Consider the following 21,872-nt stretch of genomic DNA (forward strand, 5'->3'; position numbering starts at 1 on the left):
AGCAGGAACCAGGAGGTGTTTCTTCATGGAGGCAATGTTTTGTTGCTTTGTGAGGCAGTAGTGCTCAGTGTCAGGCTCTTGATGGTATGTTATTGTGGTGCAAGGCTGCAGCTCCTATTGAGTGTGGAGATAGCCTGAGGCCAGAGCTGGCAGTGGCTGCTTTTCCTGTGATGTTACAGCTCTCGGTGCTCTTTGCCTACGTCCAGAATGGGTCCATGAGCCACCCAGCCCTCTTGGGTTTGCTGCTTCCGGTTTAGAGAATATACATTTGTGTTGCTTTAGAGAAGTTTCTACTCTGCTGCAGAGACATACAGCCAGCTTTGAACTCACTTCAGGGTCAAATGAAGCTTATTTTCCTGCGTAAAATATGACCTGCATCAATTAGGGGGAAAAAAGGTATTGCTAACTACAAGAAGGTCAGTTTAATGTATGCATCAATCAGGTGAACTCACAGTATTTTGAAAAATTTCAACTTCTGTTTGCTCCTGGGAGGGAAAGCTAATGAAGGCATAAAGTGGTTTCTCGGCTTCATTTTGGATAAACTCATGCATCCATTAAATGTGTTACAATCTCCTTTCTCTAGAGAGCAAGCCCTGTATCAAGCTGTGGCTTTTCTGCAGGATTGCATCTTGATCATGCTTTTAATCTTGTATGGGTTTCATAACAAACTGATGGGGGAAAAGTGCTCAGAGGTTGAATCACATACTATCTGGTACTTTTATCATGGAATGCTGCAGTGCTGTGGGTTTTGGGATTACAGAGGGGAAGAGAGAACAGGTATGTATCTTTATAAAGCTTTAACATGGTGCATCAATTTTTTCTTCTTTTCTCCCAGCTCTCATAACATTGAGTTTACACTTCCTCTGCTGTGCTTCTCCATCCCCACCATAGCCTCTGTTGACTATTTTGTAGCCTAAATCAAGTTTCAAGTGTTCGCTCTCCATTAAACCTCTGATATTTAGAAATACTATCTTCTGCTACTGCTGTGTTTCCCACTAAATGGAGTTTGTTTCATGTTTCTTTGTTTTTGTATTCAGTGTTTCTTCAGTGCTTCGCCTCTGTTAATGAAATTCTTTGTTTATGCAAATCGCATATGAGTGTCATTTTATCTGTAATCCCAATCAACAGCAACTTCAATTAGACCCTCCTCCAGCAGAACATGTTTTAAAGTGCTCACCATTTTGAGACTGAATAGTCATCACATGACTCTGTGGAATAGGTATAAAACTCAGTTTGTAATTAAAGACTCAAATGTAAGTATTAAGTCATTCTGTTTCAGTAGTAAATGCTGCTGTGTAAATAACGTGACAGTACTTCCTGTTTTACACAGAATAGACATAGACTGGGATTATAAATGGAGGCAAATTATTCAGTCATAAATCCTTATGGTAAATTATTTCATTTCTAAATGTGCTTGAGATCACAGTGTTAGGGTGTTTTGAGGGCGTTAGAGAGTATTCCTGTAGTATCCATGTTTGTAAAAGGTGCATGGATTTTGAGAACTGTGAGTTGTTAGCACCTTTGATAGGCTGTCAGTGCCCCAAATGTCTGCAGTTTTTACTTCACTGATGTCCTTTAATGATGATCAGCTGGAGCAGTTCAATTACAGTTGAGGTAGGGCCCTAGGAAAAACTGGATGAGCTACCTGTCTTGCAACACGACCTGTATCAAAAGGTTCTTTGGAGTTTCTTTGGAGTACATGGTGTTTAGCATAATACAAGGGTGAACTTGTACCCTGTTTCATTCTGAATGACTTCTGGGATTTCTACAGCTTCTGTGGCAGGCACCATCCAAAACCAAAGCTAGAGAAGTTTCTAAAGGAGCAATGTGATGGGGCACAAATTACAAATGTCACTTGTCTCTGCAAATTTTTTATCTGTTGCTCCAAGAACAACACTTGCCAGTATGATACTTAGATAGCAGAATGGAACTCAGGACAGGCCTCAAGGAAGGATAGACATCAAGATAGAAATAGGGGAAGCTGGAGGGTAAAGAGGAAGTTGCAGGGCCCCAAGTATTGAGGTTGGATGATTTTGGATGATTTTTTTTTTTTTTTTGGTTGGTTTTTTTTTTTTTTTTGTTTTTTTTTTTTTTTTTTTTGGTTTTTTTTTTTTTCAGATATAAGGAGGGTAGAGACATGGTACACAATGCCTGGGAAGCACTTGTCATTAACTTCATTGTTCACAGAAGGACTTGTTGAGAGGAAGTTATTGCAAGAAGTCTTAAAGTGGATGTGGCAATAATAAGAAAGTATCTCTTGCCCTACTCCATCCGGAGGAGCTAGTAATCATGTTCATGCTTCTGGATACATTATTGTACTGAGAATGTAACTAATTCTGTGCTATGACAGTACTTTCAGAGTCCACTGTGCTAAAATCACCTGGTATCTACTGTATGTCCCCCTACTTGTCTGTTTTGGTGTAAACCTTTGATTTTGATGCCATTTTCTGGAAATTTCAGTAAGACTTGAAAAGAGTGGAAAAATTAATCTATGTTGCCAATTATATATTTGTAATATAAAAAGCACTTGTGAGTCAGATTAAAAATCTTTCAATACACATTTTTAATTTAATAGCACTTTGAGACCTGTCATTTTCACTGTCCCACTCCTTTCTGCCCTACAAGGTAGGTCACTAGTTTCTCTAATCATTTTGTTCTCATAAATACTAAGAGAAAAGGGAAATATTCTGAAACTGCAGTAAGCACAGAAATTGTCAAGGAGGCTGTGCTTTTGGAGGCAGTAGTGTCTGCAATTAATTTTAACTTATTTTACAGTTGACTTGCTTCCAAGCTGATGTTTTTGTAATAATTTCATACAAGCTTCAGAGGCAACAATTCAGCTAGACTGTATACAGCTGCAGATGTACTCACTGTGTGTGGTTTTACCCTTTTAGTTGTTTGACAGTCACTGCTGTATTGTCCAGTTTTATGCCCCACCAGCCCAAACATCATGTTTGTAAAAGGTGGCACAGTGTGACAGCAGACTCACTATTAATGTGCTGTTCAGTCAAAAGCTGCTGAGAACTGCTGTGTGCAGCTCTTTTCTCTCTAGGGACATCCAGGGGTGGTTTCTTCTCTGCATAGCCATTGAGTTTAATAAAATTAGTAGAACTGGAGTATCCTTTGAAATCTCTACCACTTATTCAAATTTTGTGGAAAATGCCAACTTATTAAAAAAAATCATCAGCAGGAGATTGACTGACAAATACAGACAGAAAGCATTTTCTCTTAAGCCTCTATCTTTAGGAGACCAGGCTAAAAAGGATGCTGTTAAACTCAGAAGTGTTCATGGAAGAGCTACAGGAAGAATAGAAGAGCTGGTAAATATGTCTTACAGTGAGTGACTGTTTGATTTTTGCAAGAAAAGCTTTGATGACTCCAAGCTGGGGAGAGTGTTGATGTGCTGGAGGGTAGAAGGGCTCTGCAGAGGGACTTAGGCTGGATTGATGGGCCGAATCCAACGATACAGGCCACACCTTGAGTACTGTGTTCAGTTCTGTGCTCCTCAGTTTAGGAAGGACGTTGAGGTGCTGGAGTGTGTCCAGAGAAGGGCAGCAGAGCTGGTGAAGGGGCTGGAATGCATGTCCTGTGACGAGGAGCTGAGGGAGCTGGGGTTGTTCAGACTGGAGAAGAGGAGGCTCAGGGGAGACCTTACTGCTCTGCTCTCTACAATCACCAGAAAGGAGCGTGAAGCCAGGTGGGGGTTGGCCTTTTCTCCCAGGCAGCCAGTGACAGGACAAGAGGACATAGACTTAAGCTGTGCCAGGGGAGGATTATGCTGGACATTAGGAAGAAATTCTTCACAGAAGGGGTGATTGGGCGTTGGAACAGGCTGCCCAGGGAGATGGCAGAGTCACTGTCCCTGGAGGTGTTTAAGAAAAGACTGGATGTGGCACTGAGTGCCATGGTCTGGTTGACATGGTGGTGTTAGGTCGTAAGTTGGACTGGATGATCTCGGAGGTCTTTTCCAACCTAGCTGATTTGTGAAATCTTAGTATGCACAATATTTAGAAGGGAGTCCTTCTGAATTGATGGTTACTTATTCCTACCATAAGTGATAACCAGTGTTTGGAAGCTCAAGGCTAGTGGGAAACCAGTAGTAAAACCATTGGGGATGGGGGGTTTGTTTGTTTGTTTTTGTCATGATTATTAATCAGCAAACAGTTCTATGTAGAACATTGTAAGGATATTTTAATAGTTGTGATTCCTTTGAATTAAGCCTTGATTGCTTTTAAGAAACATGCTCTCAAACTGAAGTAGGCATCATAAACGTGTTGCACAACTTTACTAGGTGAGAGCTTTCACCGCTGTCTCGAAAGAGGCCAGACTGCATGATCCCAAAGATCCCTTTTGGTCCCAAACTGTGAAGATAGCCATAACACGAGTATGAACTGTTTGTGCAATAACTGGAATTAAAAAGCTGATGTGGGCTACTAATAACAGCTGGTTATACCAGCATGCCTATCTGACTATGCCCTAATTTGCATCCTGTTTTTCCATAAGATGATCTGAAGTGACAAGCCACTAAAAACTTTAATAAAGAACACTTTACATTGCTTTTCATCTCTAGAGAATTAGTGCTGTGTAAGCAATGGTATAACCACCACTTGGTGAAGCAGATTTCTTCTTTGAATGAGGTATCATAGCTAAACCTATGACATGACTGACCTTTCAGAGTAGACAGTAAAATGGGATAGTGTGCCAGTGGAAATGGTTTACAATTTGTGTAATGCTTTGCATAGTTTAGGGACTACCAGGTTTACCATTTGGCTGTGCTTTCATTGTGCCGGTAGTCGTAACTGGTGCTTTTTCCTATCAAACAGGTTAAAGGGATTTTGTCTTCTGTTAGAAGTCTGTGGCTTCCTACCAGGCACCTTCTGGGTTTTGCTCTGATATGACTCAGTAGCAGGCAGTCCTACTATGGAGTCATAGGTATTTTCCTAACGTCTTAAAAACTGTGGACAGCCTTAAGAGCCTGGTGCTTTACAGTTGTAGCATTGCAGAGGATGATGCTTTATTAAGGAGGTTTCACTGCTAATGGAAGATTCTGTCTGGGGGACTTACTTTCTTTGGTGTTGCCACAGAGAAGCCACAAAACATCCTTCGTGGAATTTCTGTATTACGTTCACAGTGTGAATAGCACAGAACACTGTTGCACATCTCCTTGTAGGACCAGAGGAATGATTCAAATTAGGCAAGTCACCATCCTGTGACAGCTGGTTTTTGAAATAAATGGTTTATGAATCCTGTTTGATCTCTCCTTTGGCCAAGTCAGGGACATTGATAAGGGTTTTTCAGTTAATTTCATAGGAAAGTGTATTAAAAAATGTGCCTTTTGATGCCTGTGATGATTGTGCTTCTTTGATGGGGCTTTGAGCAACTTGGTCTAGTGAAAGGTGTCCTTGCCTGTTGCAGGGGAGTTGGAACTTTATGATCTTTGAGGTCCCTTCCAACCCAAACCATTCTATCAATAGCTCTGTCTGCATCAGTGTAAAAAATGTAGGTAAATGAAACTTAACAAGCTTGTTTTATATGTTGCTATTTGCTTTACTAAAAAACACACTGTTCTGCTTCCTGCCTTTCACAGACTTGGTGTATCTGATTTAAATGGAATCTTTCTGGTTTGGGTTGGGTTTATATTTTTTTAAATAAAGGGCAGTTTTTGAAGTTATAATGCCATGATTTTAGTGTTAAATACTGTGTGTTTTTTTATTTTTTGCCTCCTGTGTTTGATTACTTCATTGTCCGTAATCGGAATGAGATACATTAACATCTTTTTAGATATGTAAATCTTGACAGAATCAAGTTATTAAGATTATTTTGTGAATTCTAGTTGGAGAGCATTTTTATGTTCATTGTGACACAATTTGTATAGCCTTAGCCCAGTTCTCTTATCAAAACAAATTCAGTGTATCAGCATTACTTTGGAACTTAGTTGGCAACATAACTGCCATCAGGTCTCAGCAGGGCTGATGAATCAACTTAATTTGAATTCCTTAATGAAAGTATTGCAAAGTGTAGCAAAAATCACTGCCCTTTAATAATAATTATTGTTAATCAAGATCCAAAATTGTCTGATTATTCACATAAATGTAATCAGGAGTTGTTCTGAGTTGTTTCAAGTTGAGTATTTTAAAGCATGAAAGGTTCCACCTACCTCAGGTGTGCCAAGCCATTCTCATTACAGAAGATTGTAGTCTCTGTGAAGTGTTTGAAGGCACCTTTGATTGCTTTGTAGTTCCACGAATAATTACTTATTTTCTTTATAAATTGCAACCTATTTTTGTTTTGCTTTCATTTAGAAAGGTGTATTTGTTACTACATCTAATTAAACATATGATGTGAAAATCTATGTGGAAGAGTATTCAGTAATTTATTTAGTAGAGAAATCATTATACTTGGATTGGGTAGGGATGAGAAGAAGCTTGGCTGGGTTAACATTCTGTTGGTGCTATGGCTTTCATTAAACCATCTCATTCCCCTGTCTTCCATTCCTGTGTCCATCCCCCATCTCAGCTGATGCATTCTCTTGGCCCAGGAGTTCTGGGTTGTTGGGCCCTGTGGTTCAAATGTGTAATGGCATGTGATTTAGATGCTCTTTTCCAATTTGCTATTCTTCATGTTCTCCCAGTTGTTCCAGGTGTCTGTCAGTTCAGATCACTTACCAGCATGTCTAAATTACTGTCTGTTGCCAGCCTGGGATATCTGTTTGACTTGTTTCTTGGGAGGAAACTCTTGCTCACCAGCTAGGCAGGAAAGCCGTAGGATGAGCTGCTTCTGTTTAGCTCTTTTGTTTCTTAGAGTTGAATACCCCCACTCTCACACTCACACCTACCCACTCCCCACCAGGGTGCCTTATTTCCTTCTCTCTGTCATAAGTTCTTTAAAGCGTCTGCTGTTAACCTTTTCCTTATCTTTTTACTTCATAATCAGATTCCTGCCAGTAGGCTCAAAAGCTTTTGGGTGATTTCTTGGTAACTTCTGCTCTGCCATGTATCACACTCTGTCTTAGGGATGAATGTCAGTCATTCCAACAGCTTCTTTATTTTGTCTTCCTTCTTTTCATGTGGGTATCAAACATTTAATAGTTGTAGATGCTTCTGGCCTCCTGTGGCTGGTGGAGGGGAAAAGTCAGGACACGTTCGTGCAGCTTGTTTTGTTTGCTTATGTGCTCGTGCATGTACACAGTGACAGGTGGGATTGTGCTGTGTGCCTGCAGCTCCTTCCTGGGAGCAGGTTAAAGTTGGACAGGTCTCAAGTCAGATCTCACTGCAGTTTTCTTTCCATAAAACCTGTATATCCCATACACAGACCAATATACCTTTCCAAGCAAATAAAAATTACATGGGAGATTTTTGTGTCAGTCTGGCTTCATTATTTAGCCATAGGAGCCTTTCTGCCTCTGACTCCCATGCTGCCTTTTGGTCTTTCTTTTCTTATCAGCCTGTACAGACAGGATCTCATTGCTTCCATTTAGGATTGCTACAGGCCACAGTCGGCTCAGCTAAAGCTGCTGGCTGGGCTCTAATAATTTGCTGTGTATTGTAATTGTTGCTGTTTTGTGCTTCATTCCTCTTGCATTTCCCACTGTGCTGCTTTAGCTTCTGCAACTGCCTTGATGTATTAACCCATTCCTTGGCTCCCTGCCATACTGCATGAAATTCAAATTTCTTCACTTGCCCCTACAAGAATCAATATAGTACCATCATTAAGCACATTTATCCTTTCCTGATTGTACCTCTAATTTTGTTCTGCTATTCCATTATTATTTTTATATACTGCTTGCTTTGCTTTAACTTTTATTTGAGTCTTTTGTCTTCTCTGAATATCAGCATGTACTAGAAATAACTTCTCCTTGCTTAGCCTTTCTCTTTTCTCTCCTGTTGTTAAGCTCTTGTTCCCTGTTAATAGCTGGGGTTGCCAGTCTGAGACCAAGGCAGAAGGAAATGATGATGTCAGTGCCAGGAATAGTCACTAAGTCAGTGTGGTTCAAAATTTCAGTGAGCTTGTGTATCTGCTTAAAGCCTCAGGGCACTGTCATAAGGGATAATTTAACCATTTTTTAATATTGACATATTTGAAGAGTTTTCTGAAGAGGCTTTTAGGAAGCTTGCAACTCTCCTGTAATTGGCTCATAAACTGGCTTAACTACCAATGGATTAAGTCCTTGTCCTGCGAGAACAGGATGGCTGACACACACTTTTTAGTCTGGTCTCTTTAGTAGAGAGTACAGATGGTACTCCGTGAATGTGTGCTTTTAAAGGTCTTTCTAGAGTGGATATTGGGAAGCAAATGGGATGTTTTGAACCGTACTATGGAGGACAGCTCCCATATTAATAGCAGAAAAAAAATCTGTTTTTAAATGTGTAGATGTTTAATGACATGAGAAGTTTGCAGTTTATTTGAAGTGATACTGGTTTTAGTGATGTATATGTCCCTTCCTTATATTTAATGAAGTAGGGTTATTTTTGCATTGGATGTAGTTTTACTGTAATATCTGTAATAGGATTTGGTTTAGAATGGGGAAGTAGGGGCTGTGCTCATTAGCTTTCACTTGCTTTCTATATGTTATTTGTTGGCTTTGTATGAATATTTGTCCCTGTTTTACTATAAAATATCTTCAGTAAAATAACTACAAAAGAAATTTTTGCTTGAACCCAGACACTAGCAGTCAGTTCCTCTTCCTTTTCTCTCTCTGAAGGAAATCACCATTGACAGCCTTCTGTTAACAAGAATCATGTGTGTGAGACAGAAATTTTGAGCATACAGAGCTTTCCACTTAAGACCAAAAGCTAATCTGTGTGGTGCATGAGGCTGCAAAAACTGTTGCAGGTCAGTTTAGGAAGGAATCTGTTCAGGGTAACATGGGTTTAAGAACGTGTTTAAATAGTTCTCTGGACTGTGTTTTCAACTGAACTGGAAATGGGGAAGAAAAGGTAGTGCTTACATGGGGTTGCAGCTGTAATCTCAATTTCAAGGTTTCTGTTGTGCTTTTGCCATAGAGGCTTTGGGGGGAAAAAAAACCAAAATAGTTGCCTGTTGGAGTAGTTTTGAGTGTCTAATGTATTTTGTATATAAGTATTTCAGAGTCAGTGCCTCAAATGCTGTACAGTCTTTATTCTAAGGGAATACGCATTGAGTAAATTGCTGGTCCAGGTGAAGTGCCATTTGTGTGAATGGGGCAGGATTTCATTTAGTGCCATGGACCTATGTGGCAGAATGCATTGCCATATGAAGGGGGGGGAAGTAGCTCCAGTTAATTGTTAATCCTCTCCAGTGTTAAGGAGATGGCAAGTGGTTTTTTTTGATTGTAAGCCAGAACTTGTTTGTTCACAAAATAAACTCAGAAGGAGGAGGGTATTATCCAGGGAAAATAAGGTACTGCTCGAGTTCCTGGAGGAGAGTGGTTTTCCTGGAGGGGCAGTAAGAGTGGTGGGAGGATGGACTGGAGAGCAGCAGTGTGGATGAGGATTGGGTAAAGACTCTGGTTTCAGGTTTCCTGGAGAGATGAAAGAATGTAATGGGAAAATGTCTGGAAAACTCACGATGATAAAGCAAGTATTGATGTATTTTGTTCAGTATGGCTATATCCACTTGGACATTGTTCCATCCTTTCCTTTCCCTGGTTCATTCTACTGTAGTGGCATGGTCAGTGGTCACCAGACACTACACAGTACTGTAGCATTTTGTGTCTGTGCGGGACGTAACTTGAAGGTGAACCAGAGCACATCATTGCAGGCAATTCCCGGGATGTGAGAACTGCTATCAGAGGAAACTGGTCTGTTCACAGTACAGAATAACATTCAGGTGAGAAGAATAGTAGGAAAACTTGTTTTGGTGCAAATAGACCAACCACTTCTGAAAGTCAAGGAATAGGCACTTTTGAATTCTTCTTTTACTGGAGTTCACTTACTGGGAGTGGGCATGATCCTTCAGCTTCAGATGATCATCCAGGGGACAAGGATTTGATTCAATATGTGGATTCAGTATTCTTAGCTTCCTTGTTCTGTGGGGACAGGGTCAAGTTAGAGTCAGAGTATAGATTGGTAAAGAAATTTTGAGAAGATTGGGATGTAATAATTGTAGTATTTTTGATGATGAAGGCAGAGTGGAATTTAAAACCAGGATTGAGTCAACTGTAAAAATTTTTGTCTTATTCCGGAAGAAACTGGCCTCTTGGTCAGCCTCTTGACAAAAATGGGTTGTGTGTTTATGTTAAGTCCTCAGTGGAGATCCAGTAGATTACTTTGTGGAAGTGAAGGGGAAGTGCAAGGCTTGTCTGAAGGTGCACAAACAGCAGTTCAGATGTCGCATTTGGTCGGACTCAGCCCAGGATGCTGAGTCTGTCTAGGAGATGAAGAATTATGAGAGCAGTCATACAGTGACACACTCTCCTGGCCTCCAAAAATTTAAGATTCAGGGAATTTTCTGAGCTAGACATAGCACCTTTCTGCTTATTAGTGGTGAATGCAGTTGCATTCAAAGCCCCTCTGCAACACGTGAATATAACTGGTTTATTAAGGCTATGATAAAGGGAATAAGAAGGAGGCCTGGTAATAATTCCTGCTTGTGGTGGAAGGCATAAGTCAGTTCACTGGTCTGAGAGCAGCTACCATGTGCCCACACAGATGTGAGGTTGGCCAAGGTGTACATGAAAATCTGTCATGCAGCATTACATCAAAGTTCCTCTTAAACCACTGGGAATGAGTAAGGAGCTCAGCTCGTGGTGCAAAGCTGCACCGAAAGAAAAGAACATTCAGGAATGAACTGAACATTGCAAGGAAAGGACACCACCTCTTTGCTGTCAGACTAGGAAAAAAGACTGGACTGCTCTATTATGAAGTTAAAGATTAATAGCCTTATTTTATGTGCCATGAGAAGCCCAGTCACAAGGAGAGACTATTTAGAGGTGTTCTATTATCCCTGGAAGACAAAGTACTCAGGATAGTACATATATTACGAGATGACTCTAGTCAGTAGAAGAGAAAAATTGGGAAGGAAAAAAAGAGATCTAGAGAGACTTGAGAAGCTAAGTCATATACCCAGCTCTGGGGAATGTACTTTACCAAACAAGTACTTACCATAAGCCAAAAATACATTGTTTTGATGACAGTTCTGACAAATCTACCACAAGTTTGCTTTGTTGGTGCTTGTCTGGTCAGGCTTACCTCACAAAGTACTGAGTGTTCAAGTAACCATTAGATCACTAGAGCAAGCAAGGAGGAAGTCTCTCATCTTTAAAATAATGCAGAGCAGAACTCGAGTATGGCCAAGAAAATAAGATAAAGAAATGGAAGAGAGGTGGAACATACAGAGGCTGGAAATAGAGGAATGGCAAGATAGATGAGTAAAATTGCAAAGTATATATATTGATCCCAGGAACCAAGCAATTAAAATACATGGTACAGCTATAGAAAGCAGTTGTATAGAAAAAAAAATGATGTATTTATTTTCTCTTGAGGAATCACAGTGAGAAAACAGTCTGATTTGAGAAGAGAGAGTGAGAATGGTGTGCTAGTCCCTCCCGTAGGCTGAAAGTGGGGAAACAAGTGAGCCTGACTTGGTAGACTGGACGTGATTTATTCTGGAAAAACAGTAAATACACATACGAGTTTTAAGAACAGCTATGTCTCTCCTGGTTTCTTTTCTTTGTCTGTTTTTGCCTTGGTTGTCCATTCTGACACACAAGGAGGCTGATGACACATGTGCATCTTGGACTAATCACAAAGCCTGTAATTCTTAAACAATTTTTGCAGTTTCAGGGAAGGAGCATGGAATGCCTGTGGGCTTGGATCATTCTGGTGTTGCTCACCTGTGTTAAGCCTGGTTTTGAGTATGTTTGTGTAGGGGCTGTCAGAGATTACAGCCCACACTGCTTAGTTGGCTACCCAGAGGCAGAGGAAATGCCTGTGCTGTCAGATATGAGCTGCTTAGTCTTTGTTGAAAAATCTCTTTCTTTTTTTTTCAAGATCTTCTGCTCCTGCCGCCCTCTCAGCTTCTGTAGGCACAAGGGCATGCTTATGGTGTGTTTAGGTTTTTGAGGTTTTTCTCTTACCCACTGGGAATTTTCCATAGCTTATTTACTCTTCTGAAGGTTTGGTCATGAGCCACGTTGAAAACTGAACTGCCTTGTTTCTTGAAACCTATTCATTTTATAAACCACAAGCAAAATATAGTGAGGCAGCTGCATTGAGAGTTTTCTCATATGACCCAGCACTAACCTTAGCTCTGCCCAGCCAGGCAAGCTGTGAGGGGTGGCTCACTCTATCCCAGCTGGGCTCCAGACAGCTAATGGTGAGAAATTACCAGTTGGGTAGAAGAGATTCTGGCAGCCGCCAGACAATTTTTTTTCTCTAGGGTCTGATGAGTTGACTTGTAATTCTTGAATGATCTTGGTTGTCTAGGCTTTTTTTCATTATTCTAGTATGTGTAAGTTAAGTTAATTTTGCAGATGACTAGAGCAAGGGTGTTTTATTTTTACTGGCTTTCTTCACTGCCTCCCACTATGCCCCCCTTTCCCAAGTGTTGGGGTCTCTTCCCCCTGCCATGTGGTCCTGGGAGAGGGACCCTGAGGGGAGACACGGGGTTTCCCTGCCCCTGCTCAGCCTCGTTCCCCATTGGTTGGTTTGTGTTCCCTGCGCGGGCAAGGACCCTCGGGTCCCGTGATTGCCGCAATTCCTCGGCAGAGCCCCGGCCATGCGGCTGGAGAAATAAACATCTCTGAAACATCTACCAAGAATCGGTCCATAGATATTTCTTTTCCACGGGCCTCGTTGTCTGATACACGTGTTGCAGTATCCCCGCTGTAACACCCAAGATGATACCTTTATTACACTCTTTTTTTCTTTTTCATCTAATCCAGATATGAACTGTCAGTCTAAATAATGTGATGGCCATGTGGCAGAATTGAGATTCCATTTTACTGTCTCTGAGTAGCTGACATTTTTTTCTAGCTCTTTTCCTGCTTGCCAAGTGAAGCCAGTGTTTTGGTACCAGGCTGGGAGAGGAGGAGCGTTAATTGACTTAGCAACTTTCCCACGACTGAAGAAAATGGCTGTAACAAAAGCAGCCCCAACATTGCAGTATCCTGTAGCTAAGGAGAGTGTTCTAATATGAGGCAACCAGACCTGTGCATTGTTGAATTTTATTGTTTCTCCTCATAATGCTTTGTAAGAGACAAACCAGAATGAGCGTCTTTCCAAACACAGCCTTCCTTCCTCAAAATCCCAAGTCTTCAGTCTTTTGCCTGATTTCTTCAGCATTCTTAGACAATAACTGCTTTTAAATCACCTGAAAGGCTTGTGATACAATCTGTTGGCTGTTTCCTGTTTTTCCACATTTTTTTTTCTTTCAAGGTTGTTTTTGCTTTTCTTATTCCAGCTGTGCACAAAGAAGCATCTTACTCTTAAGTCATCATGACTGCACAAGAACATCTGTGTATTTTGTTTTATTCCTTTTCTTTTTTTCCTTTTGTTTTTGCTTTTTCCCCAGAGAACAGAACCACTTACCTAGTGTGTAAAATGCCCGTCTAGTCTAGCCTGGTACTGTTTCTGGTACTTGCTTGTGAGTGATATTTCAAGTGGTATGATTGCTCCAGTGTTGCACCCTTCCTGATCAGCAGTTTGGGATTTCCTGAGCTGAAGGAGGCTTCTGAACCATTAAGTTTTAATAGCTGCCTACGAACCTACACTCCATGAGTTCTTGTAGTGCTGGTTTTAATCCACGTATTCTTTCAGCCTCCACGACACTTCATGACAATAAGTTTTGCAATTTCATTGTATAGAAAAAGTACTTCCTTTTGTTTATTTTTAAACTTTCTGTCTGGTAATTTCGTTGTGTGCCCCATAATTCTTATTTTGTGAGGAAATGTTCTTCACACCATTCATGATTTTGTAAGCTGTTTGTGGATGGGTAACTTCTGTTTTCTGAGCTGGAGAGTACAGACCTGGGAGAGCTATGAGTGATTAGAAGCCATCTGTTGTTCTTCTCCATGTGTTCTGGAGAGCACACACAATTCAAATCGTAGGCATCTGGTGATGTACCTTGCTGTGTTCTCTCCAACCAGCTGGTGATACTGCTTGCCTTTTTAGCCATTGCTGATGATTGATGTGATAACAGAGGGCTATCCACAAGAAAAACCTTAAATTCTTCTATGTGGCAATATTAGAATAGATCCTGTCATTGTATATGTGTACAGTTAGGGTATGCATATTTTTTGTTTGGGTGAGTTCACACTTTTCATCATTCAGATTCATCTGTGGGTTTTTTTTTTTTAATTTTCAGTTTTGTTTGTGTAGTGATTTGCAAACTGTATGTCCTCTAGTGTAGATTATGCTTTCTGGGATCACTTTCTACATGCTCTGGAAAGAACTGCTTTTACTGAAACAGGAGTCATACTCTCTCTGGCCACATGCTCTGACTGTTTAAATTTCACCTAGTTCTTCCCATATGGATGAGAGCTTGCTCGGAAGCCATTCATCATCAGCAGAAAATTGGCTGACTTCTATAAAGCCATTGAGTTACTATTTCATTTTAAGGAACTTCAGACTGCTTTAAGGAAGGACTAGAACGGGGGGGTTTGGTTTGACACTGGCACTTGTTGTACAGTTGTTCTGTTAAATAGGAATCTGTTCAAGCTACATCTGCCATCCTGAAAGAGTTATCAGCAGTCCTGCTGTAGCTCACTGGCAAAGTGTTTCTGCTCTGAATATGGTCCTACTAGTATAAAGACCAGTGGAAGGAAAGTGGTCTGTCCCTTACTTGTATGAAAATCAAGGTGCACCTGCCTCTCCATAAAAACTTTCTTCTGGTACTTACTGGTTTTTCCTCCTGCACTGACAGATACTCTATAGGATGGCTACAGTGTAAAGTTCTCCGTAATGTTCTTTCTGTTCTCATCTGCCCTTTTTAGATTTAAAAAGTGGCATTTCCCTTACAATTTTGAGTATTTGTATTATTACATGTACAAAAAAAAAGCTTATTCTACACTTTCTCTGTAAGGTAGGCTGGGTGAATTTGGAGTAGGATTTGGCTGCTTGAAAACAGGCATCTGGTATATTTATGAGGCCTCTGCGAGATGTGGAGCTCACAAATTTACATGTTTCATGGGTACCTCCTGCCTCTCTGGAGCAGCAGCAAGGGATGGTGGAAGAAACGAAGTCATCTCAAATGGCACTGTATGCATTGCATTGAGGCAACCAAATCACGTGTTTTGTGCGTTGCTTGATTTTGAGGGTTCCTGAAGCTTGCACCATGTGTTTCCAGCTGGTGCTGGGGTAGAATCTGTGGCTTGGATTTCACTGTCTGTGTTGTAGCACTCTGCAGTATCAGATATGTGGTCAAACTAGGTGGTTCAGAGGCTTCTAAATTCTCTCTGTGTGGATGGTAAACTTGGAGTGAAATAATAGAAGTCCAGAAATGAAAGCAGCACATTGCCTATGCAATCCAGGCTTTTCCTAACTCTCTCTGTGGTTTTCATCTATGATTTCACTTGCATCTCCAGAAAACAGAACATAATTTTGTACTGGTGTTAGTGAATTAGCAATGAGGAGTCATCTAGGTTAGGGCTGTGCAACTGAGAAGCTTGTGGGTGAGAGTGTTTTTGGGTGCTGTCTATATTGAAAGATAGCTTAGCCTTCATTCTGAGGAGCCATGGGTAGGACAGTTCAGCTATGAATGTAATGTATTATTTCAGCTACCTGTGTATGAACCTATCTAGACTGTACCGTCTGTGGTACAAAAATCGTTCCTGTATTGATGCAGAATATTACTTTTTTTCTCCCTTTATGGAGAGTAAGTAGTAATAGGCCTGTGGTTAAGCTGTATTTACAGTCTACCTTGTGTGCTACCAAATAACTTGCCTTGTGGATGAAATTGTGGAACACTATCTGTTACTGATTTTTTTTCTCTATTGGTCATCTTAATATTGTTTTGCATTGAAGTTACTGTCACTGAAAACAGTAAAAAGGATATTGGTTTTCATGTGATGTTACAGCACCCAGAATTTTGGATGATATTTCACACTGCAGTGGTAGTACTACTGACTTGCCCAAAGAGCTTCACAGTTTGTCTTCACTGAAATTTTCCAGTTAAAACTGTGCAAATACATTAGCCCAGCAGGTTACCTGTTGGAAGCAGAACTTGTTGCAGGAGAGAGTCTTGGAAACGGCTTGTCTGTGTTTCCAGATGGTACTGCATTCTTCAGTAGGTTTTAACTTCTGAAACATGCAACATTTTTTCACTTTTTGGGGGAGCCATGTTGGGTTTTTTCTTCCTATTACTTTGGTTTTTTTTCTCCAAAGAGATGTTGAAATGAGAGTGCAAAAGTGCAGCTTTCCCACCACTGTGTGCAGCAAACCCCAGTTTGTTCCATTTTGTCCCTCCAATGTCTTTGTTACTACTTGACTGCAGAGCTGCTGAACATGGAGAAGGCTGGCTGTGTCATGTTGTTTCCTGATATGTAATTAACACACCTTTACAAATAAGCCCATGCCAAGTTTTGCAAAAGCACTGAGGTCTTCATGAATGTTATTCTGAGAAGTTACTTAACTACTTCTGGGATCTGTCTGTGTGGGGTTTTTTTAATCTTCTGTTACAGACGTAAATTCTGGTTATGTATTTTGGTGAATAAGTTGTCACAGAATTTTAAAGTGCTGACAGCTCCCATCTTGACAGCAGACTCCTACTTCATGAACCTTCAGTTGCTGAGCTTGCATAATAAGAATCCTTTGACTTAAGGTTTCTCAGTCATTTAACAGTATTTTTGACCCTACTAAAGTTAGTATTTAAGAACAAAATCTGTTTTCATGTTCAGGTATAAATTAAATGTTTCTGCTTAGTGACATTTCAATTCCCTAGTGTAAAGTATTATGAAAAGAAAACTATGAAAACGCTTTGCTTTAATTTTCACTCCAGTCTCTTTCAATTTTAATTAATTTGTCTTAATTTTCTTGTTTTCTAGAGTTTTGGAGTGCCAAGGGCTTCCCATTGTGAATGGGCAATGTGATCCCTACGCCACTGTTACCTTAGCAGGACCCTCCAGGCAAGTACTGCACATTCAAGAGCTTCCATTTTATAAGGATGGTTTCTGTTTCCTTTGTCTATTAGAAATTTGCTTTCTCAGATGGACAGCTGGGAGTATTTAGGCACTGCTAGAGTATGTTGAGTGTTTGGGGGTGTGCATGAGCTACTGAATTATGCTAGAGTAAGTAATTTGAGACTTGTTTCAGTTTTGATTTATGTAAAGATCTGAATAATCTCAGAATAATTTGAATATCCCAGAGAATATAATTTATGGTTAGTCTTAATTTATGCATCTTCTCACCTCACAGTTGGAGGCCAGTTTTTGAGCAAATCCGTTGCCCAATTTTGGGCAGGGTGGAAGAGAAATGTGAATACATCAACATCTTGCCGAGTATGCATGTTTGCATGTGAATATTTAAAGTGTCTTCACTTTCAAGGTGTGACAAATCAATGTGTACGTCAAAAACCCTCGATGGCTCAGTCCTGTAATTTGATATATGCACACATAATAGCATGGATAAAACTTGGAATGAGGTTTTAGTGATGAGATTCTGCATAATACTTTTCAGTTTAAATTTGGGATTCAGTTTTCCCATCTGTCATAAAAATTTCGTGTGCTGTTGGATGTCACTTTTGTTTCTGCTTATCTAGTCGTCTTTTATATCTGTGTCATTTTAGAAACAAAACAGCTCTGCTGTGACCTCAAAGAATCACATTTGGTAGCATGGGTTATTAATAATGTTTTACAACAATTTACTGAAAATAGTATAAATAAGAAGCATTCTTGGCAAATATTTACCTTGCATGCAGAGAAGTCTTTGAGCCTGTCTGTATTCTTCATCTTTGTTTAGGTGTGTTGTGCCTTATCTCCATTAATGGACTTGGATATTTGACTTGTACACTTCATTTTAAGCCTGTAACTAGTTTCAAATGACTGGCTGGGTAGCCGTTACTGAAACTGTAAGGAGATTGATTGACTAGCCCTCAAATGTCCAAATTTACCTTTGTCTGCTTCCCTTTGTCCCCCAGTCTGGGTAACGTATGACTGTTGATAATGTGCTCTCCTCAGAATAAGGAGCATAGCCTTATCCTATTCCTATCTGGGTTTTTGTGGGGGGAGAAGGCTTGCCTCCTATCTCCAGCAAGCAGCATGCAGCTTATTCCCATTCACTGCTTTGTAATTGCTCAATAATTGTGCTGCCTTAATCGCCTCCTGTTCTACATCCTGCTTCCCAGACCCCTCCCAGATGGGTTTATGAGTAAAGAGGCTGATTGGCAAGTGTGACTGATGAGATGGGGTTGGCAATCTGTCCTGTGTCCTGGAGGAGATTAGTCTCTCTTATCTCTCAGCTTCTTCTAGGAATAGTGGGATATTCTTAATCTGTACATCATTCTCCTCTCTGGATTTTCTAGTGCCTCTCATTTTAGAGTAGGAAAGCTGCTTTATTCAGCTGCAGTTATGCAATGCCAAGCATAAAAATTTTGACAAATGTGCTGCTGTTTATTGTGTGATTTGTACTTAGAGTCATCAGACTTCCTGACCAAAACTCTCTCAGTGCCTGTATTATAGATGGGAAAATATTGTGTACTGGTGGACAGGCCCATTCAAGTCACACAGGAAGTCTGTAGCAGCACTGGGAATTAGACCCAGCTTTTCTTGACCTCTATGAAATACATAGAGTTGTCCAGTGAATATAAGCAGTCACAAGCTATCTAAGCAGCTTTGGTGCATGAGAAATGAACCATGGCTTCTGGGATGAAATGATTAGGAGGTCAGTTTTCCACATGGCTGATGTGCCTCTCCATCTGTGTCTGTTTTATCTATGCCTGCAGAGCTGTAGGGTAAGATTGGTGACACAGGAGAGCACGCAGCTTTTCTCTTGTAGGTAGTGAGAGCAAATAAAGCATAGGTACATAACATTTGGAAGCCATCAAACAGCTGTTGGCTGGCCTGTGAGAAATGCATTGTGCTGGCTTGAGCCCAGCACCAAGCAGTCAATGTCTGTGTTCTCAAAGGCAGGCACAGACGGATGGCACAGCCCGTAGAGGATGAATGGGCACTGCTGAACTTGGTCAGGCCTGGTGGGTGGTTGGGAGGAGGTCTGCCACGTCTCACACCTACAGAACAGTAGAAATAGAGATTTCTGCTCAGCACTGCTCATAATAATTCACCACCATATTAGCTAAGTGCTGCTGGTGCTGCAGGAAGGGATGGTAAGACAGCAGTAAAAACATTCTTACTGAAGAAAGCATTATGGATTTTTTGATTGTCACTGAAAAGCAGTGATTGATTTTTCAGAGCAGAATTATAAAATATAAATCACAGAAATAGCTATGCTAGTCTTTGTCTCCTGTGCTTTTAGAGTATGAGGAATTTTTGAGTCACGTCAAGACTGAGACCATCCTCCAAATGTTGCTGCTCAGAGCCCCATTCTTGCCAGTTGCTTTGTACAGATAAAAGATTCTGCTATGTCAAGCAAGTGATAGAATAAGGGTTCAAGGAGTTGTGTTTAAAATGGGATAACAAAATGTGATTGCTGTCACTTTAGAGAAACAGGAATGCATTGAATCTCTCTCTTAAATGTGTGCAAGTGTCTGTGCTTTGCTGTGCTGGAGCCACATGGCATTCCAGTTTTATCAGATAGATCAAGTGGATGGCTATTTCCTCCTCAGTGGCTCTGTTCTAGGATCACACTTCTACTAATGTTGTTTCTTAACCTTTTTTTTGTTTATTTTGTTTCCTTAATTCAGATCAGAAGCCAAAAAGACTAAAGTTAAAAAGAAGACCAACAATCCACATTTTGATGAAGTGTTTTATTTTGAGGTTGGTATTTCAAAGGAATGGGTGATAAGCTGAAATACTATACTGTGGATAGTTGGCACGACATCCTGCTCCGTGTTGTGCCAGCTGTCATCTTTGAAGACTGTTTCAAAGCATGGTGCAGGGGAAAGAAGTACACGGGCTCAGACTGGCTGGCTGTCTGCTGAAGGAGCAGTATCCAGCTTCACCTCAGGTGCTCTGTAGGAAAAGCTTCAAGTTGGGCACTTGTGAGCAACAGGCTTTGCACTTAACCACATCTTGCTCCACTAGAGTTTTGAAAAAAGGACATTTAAAAATGAGTTAAAAAAACCCGAACAAACCACACACACAGAGAAATGATATTTTTTTCTTAGTCTGTGTTTTTATAGCTGCTCCACCCTGTCTTTCCCAGTCAATGGGAGGAAGGCTATCTCCTTAGGAATACTGAAAACTGCAGAGGAAAAATACACTTAAACTGGTTGTTCTGGCTGTCTACCAGTCTGCTGCAATACCAGTGCGTTTTCTCCAAGTGGGTGAAACCTCTACAGCTTTATTTAATACAGAGTGTTTTCAACAAGTCCAGTTAAGATAAAGTATAACTTCTATGAAAGTACTCATTTTGGTTCTCTCTGGCAAGAGTAGCTCTCATTGTGGTGTGGTCTATACATATATGTGCATGTGTTTATAATTTAGATCTCTCTTGAAACTTTTCATTCTGTCTTCTAAAGTATGTGTATCATTCTCTTTTTCTCTTGGATATCATAGTCCTGGTCTATGCTTGACTGTTCTATTTCAGTAGACACCTCAAGAAAGTATCTGGAATAGCACAGCTGATGGAAAAAAAAGCCAGAGTAGCACAGTGCTGTTGGCATAGATTGAAAAGCCCTTTCTGCTCATATGGCTTGCATCATTCAGGTCACATTTGCATTATAAATTGTTGCTGGCATAGGGATGGCACCTAGGGATGTGGTTTCTTGAACCAGTTCTGGGACACAGCCACGTCAGGAAGGAGAGCCGGGCGCAGAGGAACCATACAAGTGCTGTTGCACTGCGCAGATCTGAAGTGCACGTCATTCCTGATTGCTGTCTTCTTGCTCCCTCTACAAATCACCATCTTTGCCTAGAAGCCAGTAGTTGTACTGACTAATCTAAAGTCTGTCATACCAGCAGAAACATGCTCTTGTTGATGTAATGTGTTTGGATATGAGAAACAGATTTAGCAAGTTGCTTATTGGTAGCAGCACTTTCTGTAGTGCCTGAAGGGCTGGAAGCCATGAGGGTAGGCTAGGATAGCTATCTAAGGTAATCTTTGCTCTGCCAACCCAGCATGTCTCATCCTAGGATGTAACTGCCCTGCTAGCAGGGAGCTTTTGTGCCTGCTTCCTGGCTCCATGAGACTCTATGGAGTTGCTGCATGGGCACAGTTGGAGGGGCAGAGATCTCATGAGACCGAGTGCTGAAACTGCACTGAGGTGTCCATGTGTTTACCCAGGATTTCAGTCCATCACCTGGCCCAGAACTGTGGTCTTTGGCAGTGTGATACAAGAGTGATGCTTTATGTAAGTAAAACTAAAATGGGCTTCCTTATTCTTAACATAGGCAGTTCTGGAGGAGCCTGTCAGTGAGAACTTTTTAATGAGAATGTAATGCAGGAATTCAGACTGTAAGCCACAAAAACTTCACCTGATTACTCAGCCTTCTGTGTGCTGAAGAAACAGCGAATGTTTGGTATTTAAACACTGAACTTGGCAGGTGGTACCATACTGGGAGAAGAAGGAGAGAAACAAAGCATCTTCCAGCTGGAGTTGGGAGGGAGGAGGCTGGGGGCTTGCTCAGCTTGCCTTTATACTGAGAGCTGGGTTGCGTGCAAGTACCAGCAAAAGCAAAACCTGAACTCAAGCCCATGCCCCAGTTGTTCTGATAACTCAGAGCAAAATGAATTCTAAGAGGCTAAGAGCAGAGCTTGGGAAGTGACTGAATCAGTCAGAGCTCTGAAGTATAAACATACCCTTAGTGCAGACAGAGCCATCATAGATTTATGTCATTTTGA

The 21,872-nt window shown here is 40.8% G+C and overlaps 1 protein-coding gene across 2 annotated transcripts in view; it reads left to right on the top strand.

The window, feature by feature from the left end:
- RASA3 (RAS p21 protein activator 3) overlaps window positions 1–21,872 on the top strand; it is a 175,235-nt gene that overhangs the window by 124,280 nt on the left and 29,083 nt on the right. For both annotated transcript variants that reach the window (XM_017737105.1, XM_008635854.2), the window contains exons 7-8: window positions 16,961–17,041; window positions 19,774–19,846. In XM_017737105.1, coding sequence (XP_017592594.1) covers window positions 16,961–17,041; window positions 19,774–19,846 — 154 coding nt within the window. The remainder of the gene's footprint in view (window positions 1–16,960; window positions 17,042–19,773; window positions 19,847–21,872) is intronic.

The sequence above is a fragment of the Corvus brachyrhynchos genome, unplaced genomic scaffold, assembly GCF_000691975.1.
Source record: "Corvus brachyrhynchos isolate BGI_N302 unplaced genomic scaffold, ASM69197v1 scaffold83, whole genome shotgun sequence".
Lineage (NCBI taxonomy): Eukaryota > Metazoa > Chordata > Aves > Passeriformes > Corvidae > Corvus > Corvus brachyrhynchos.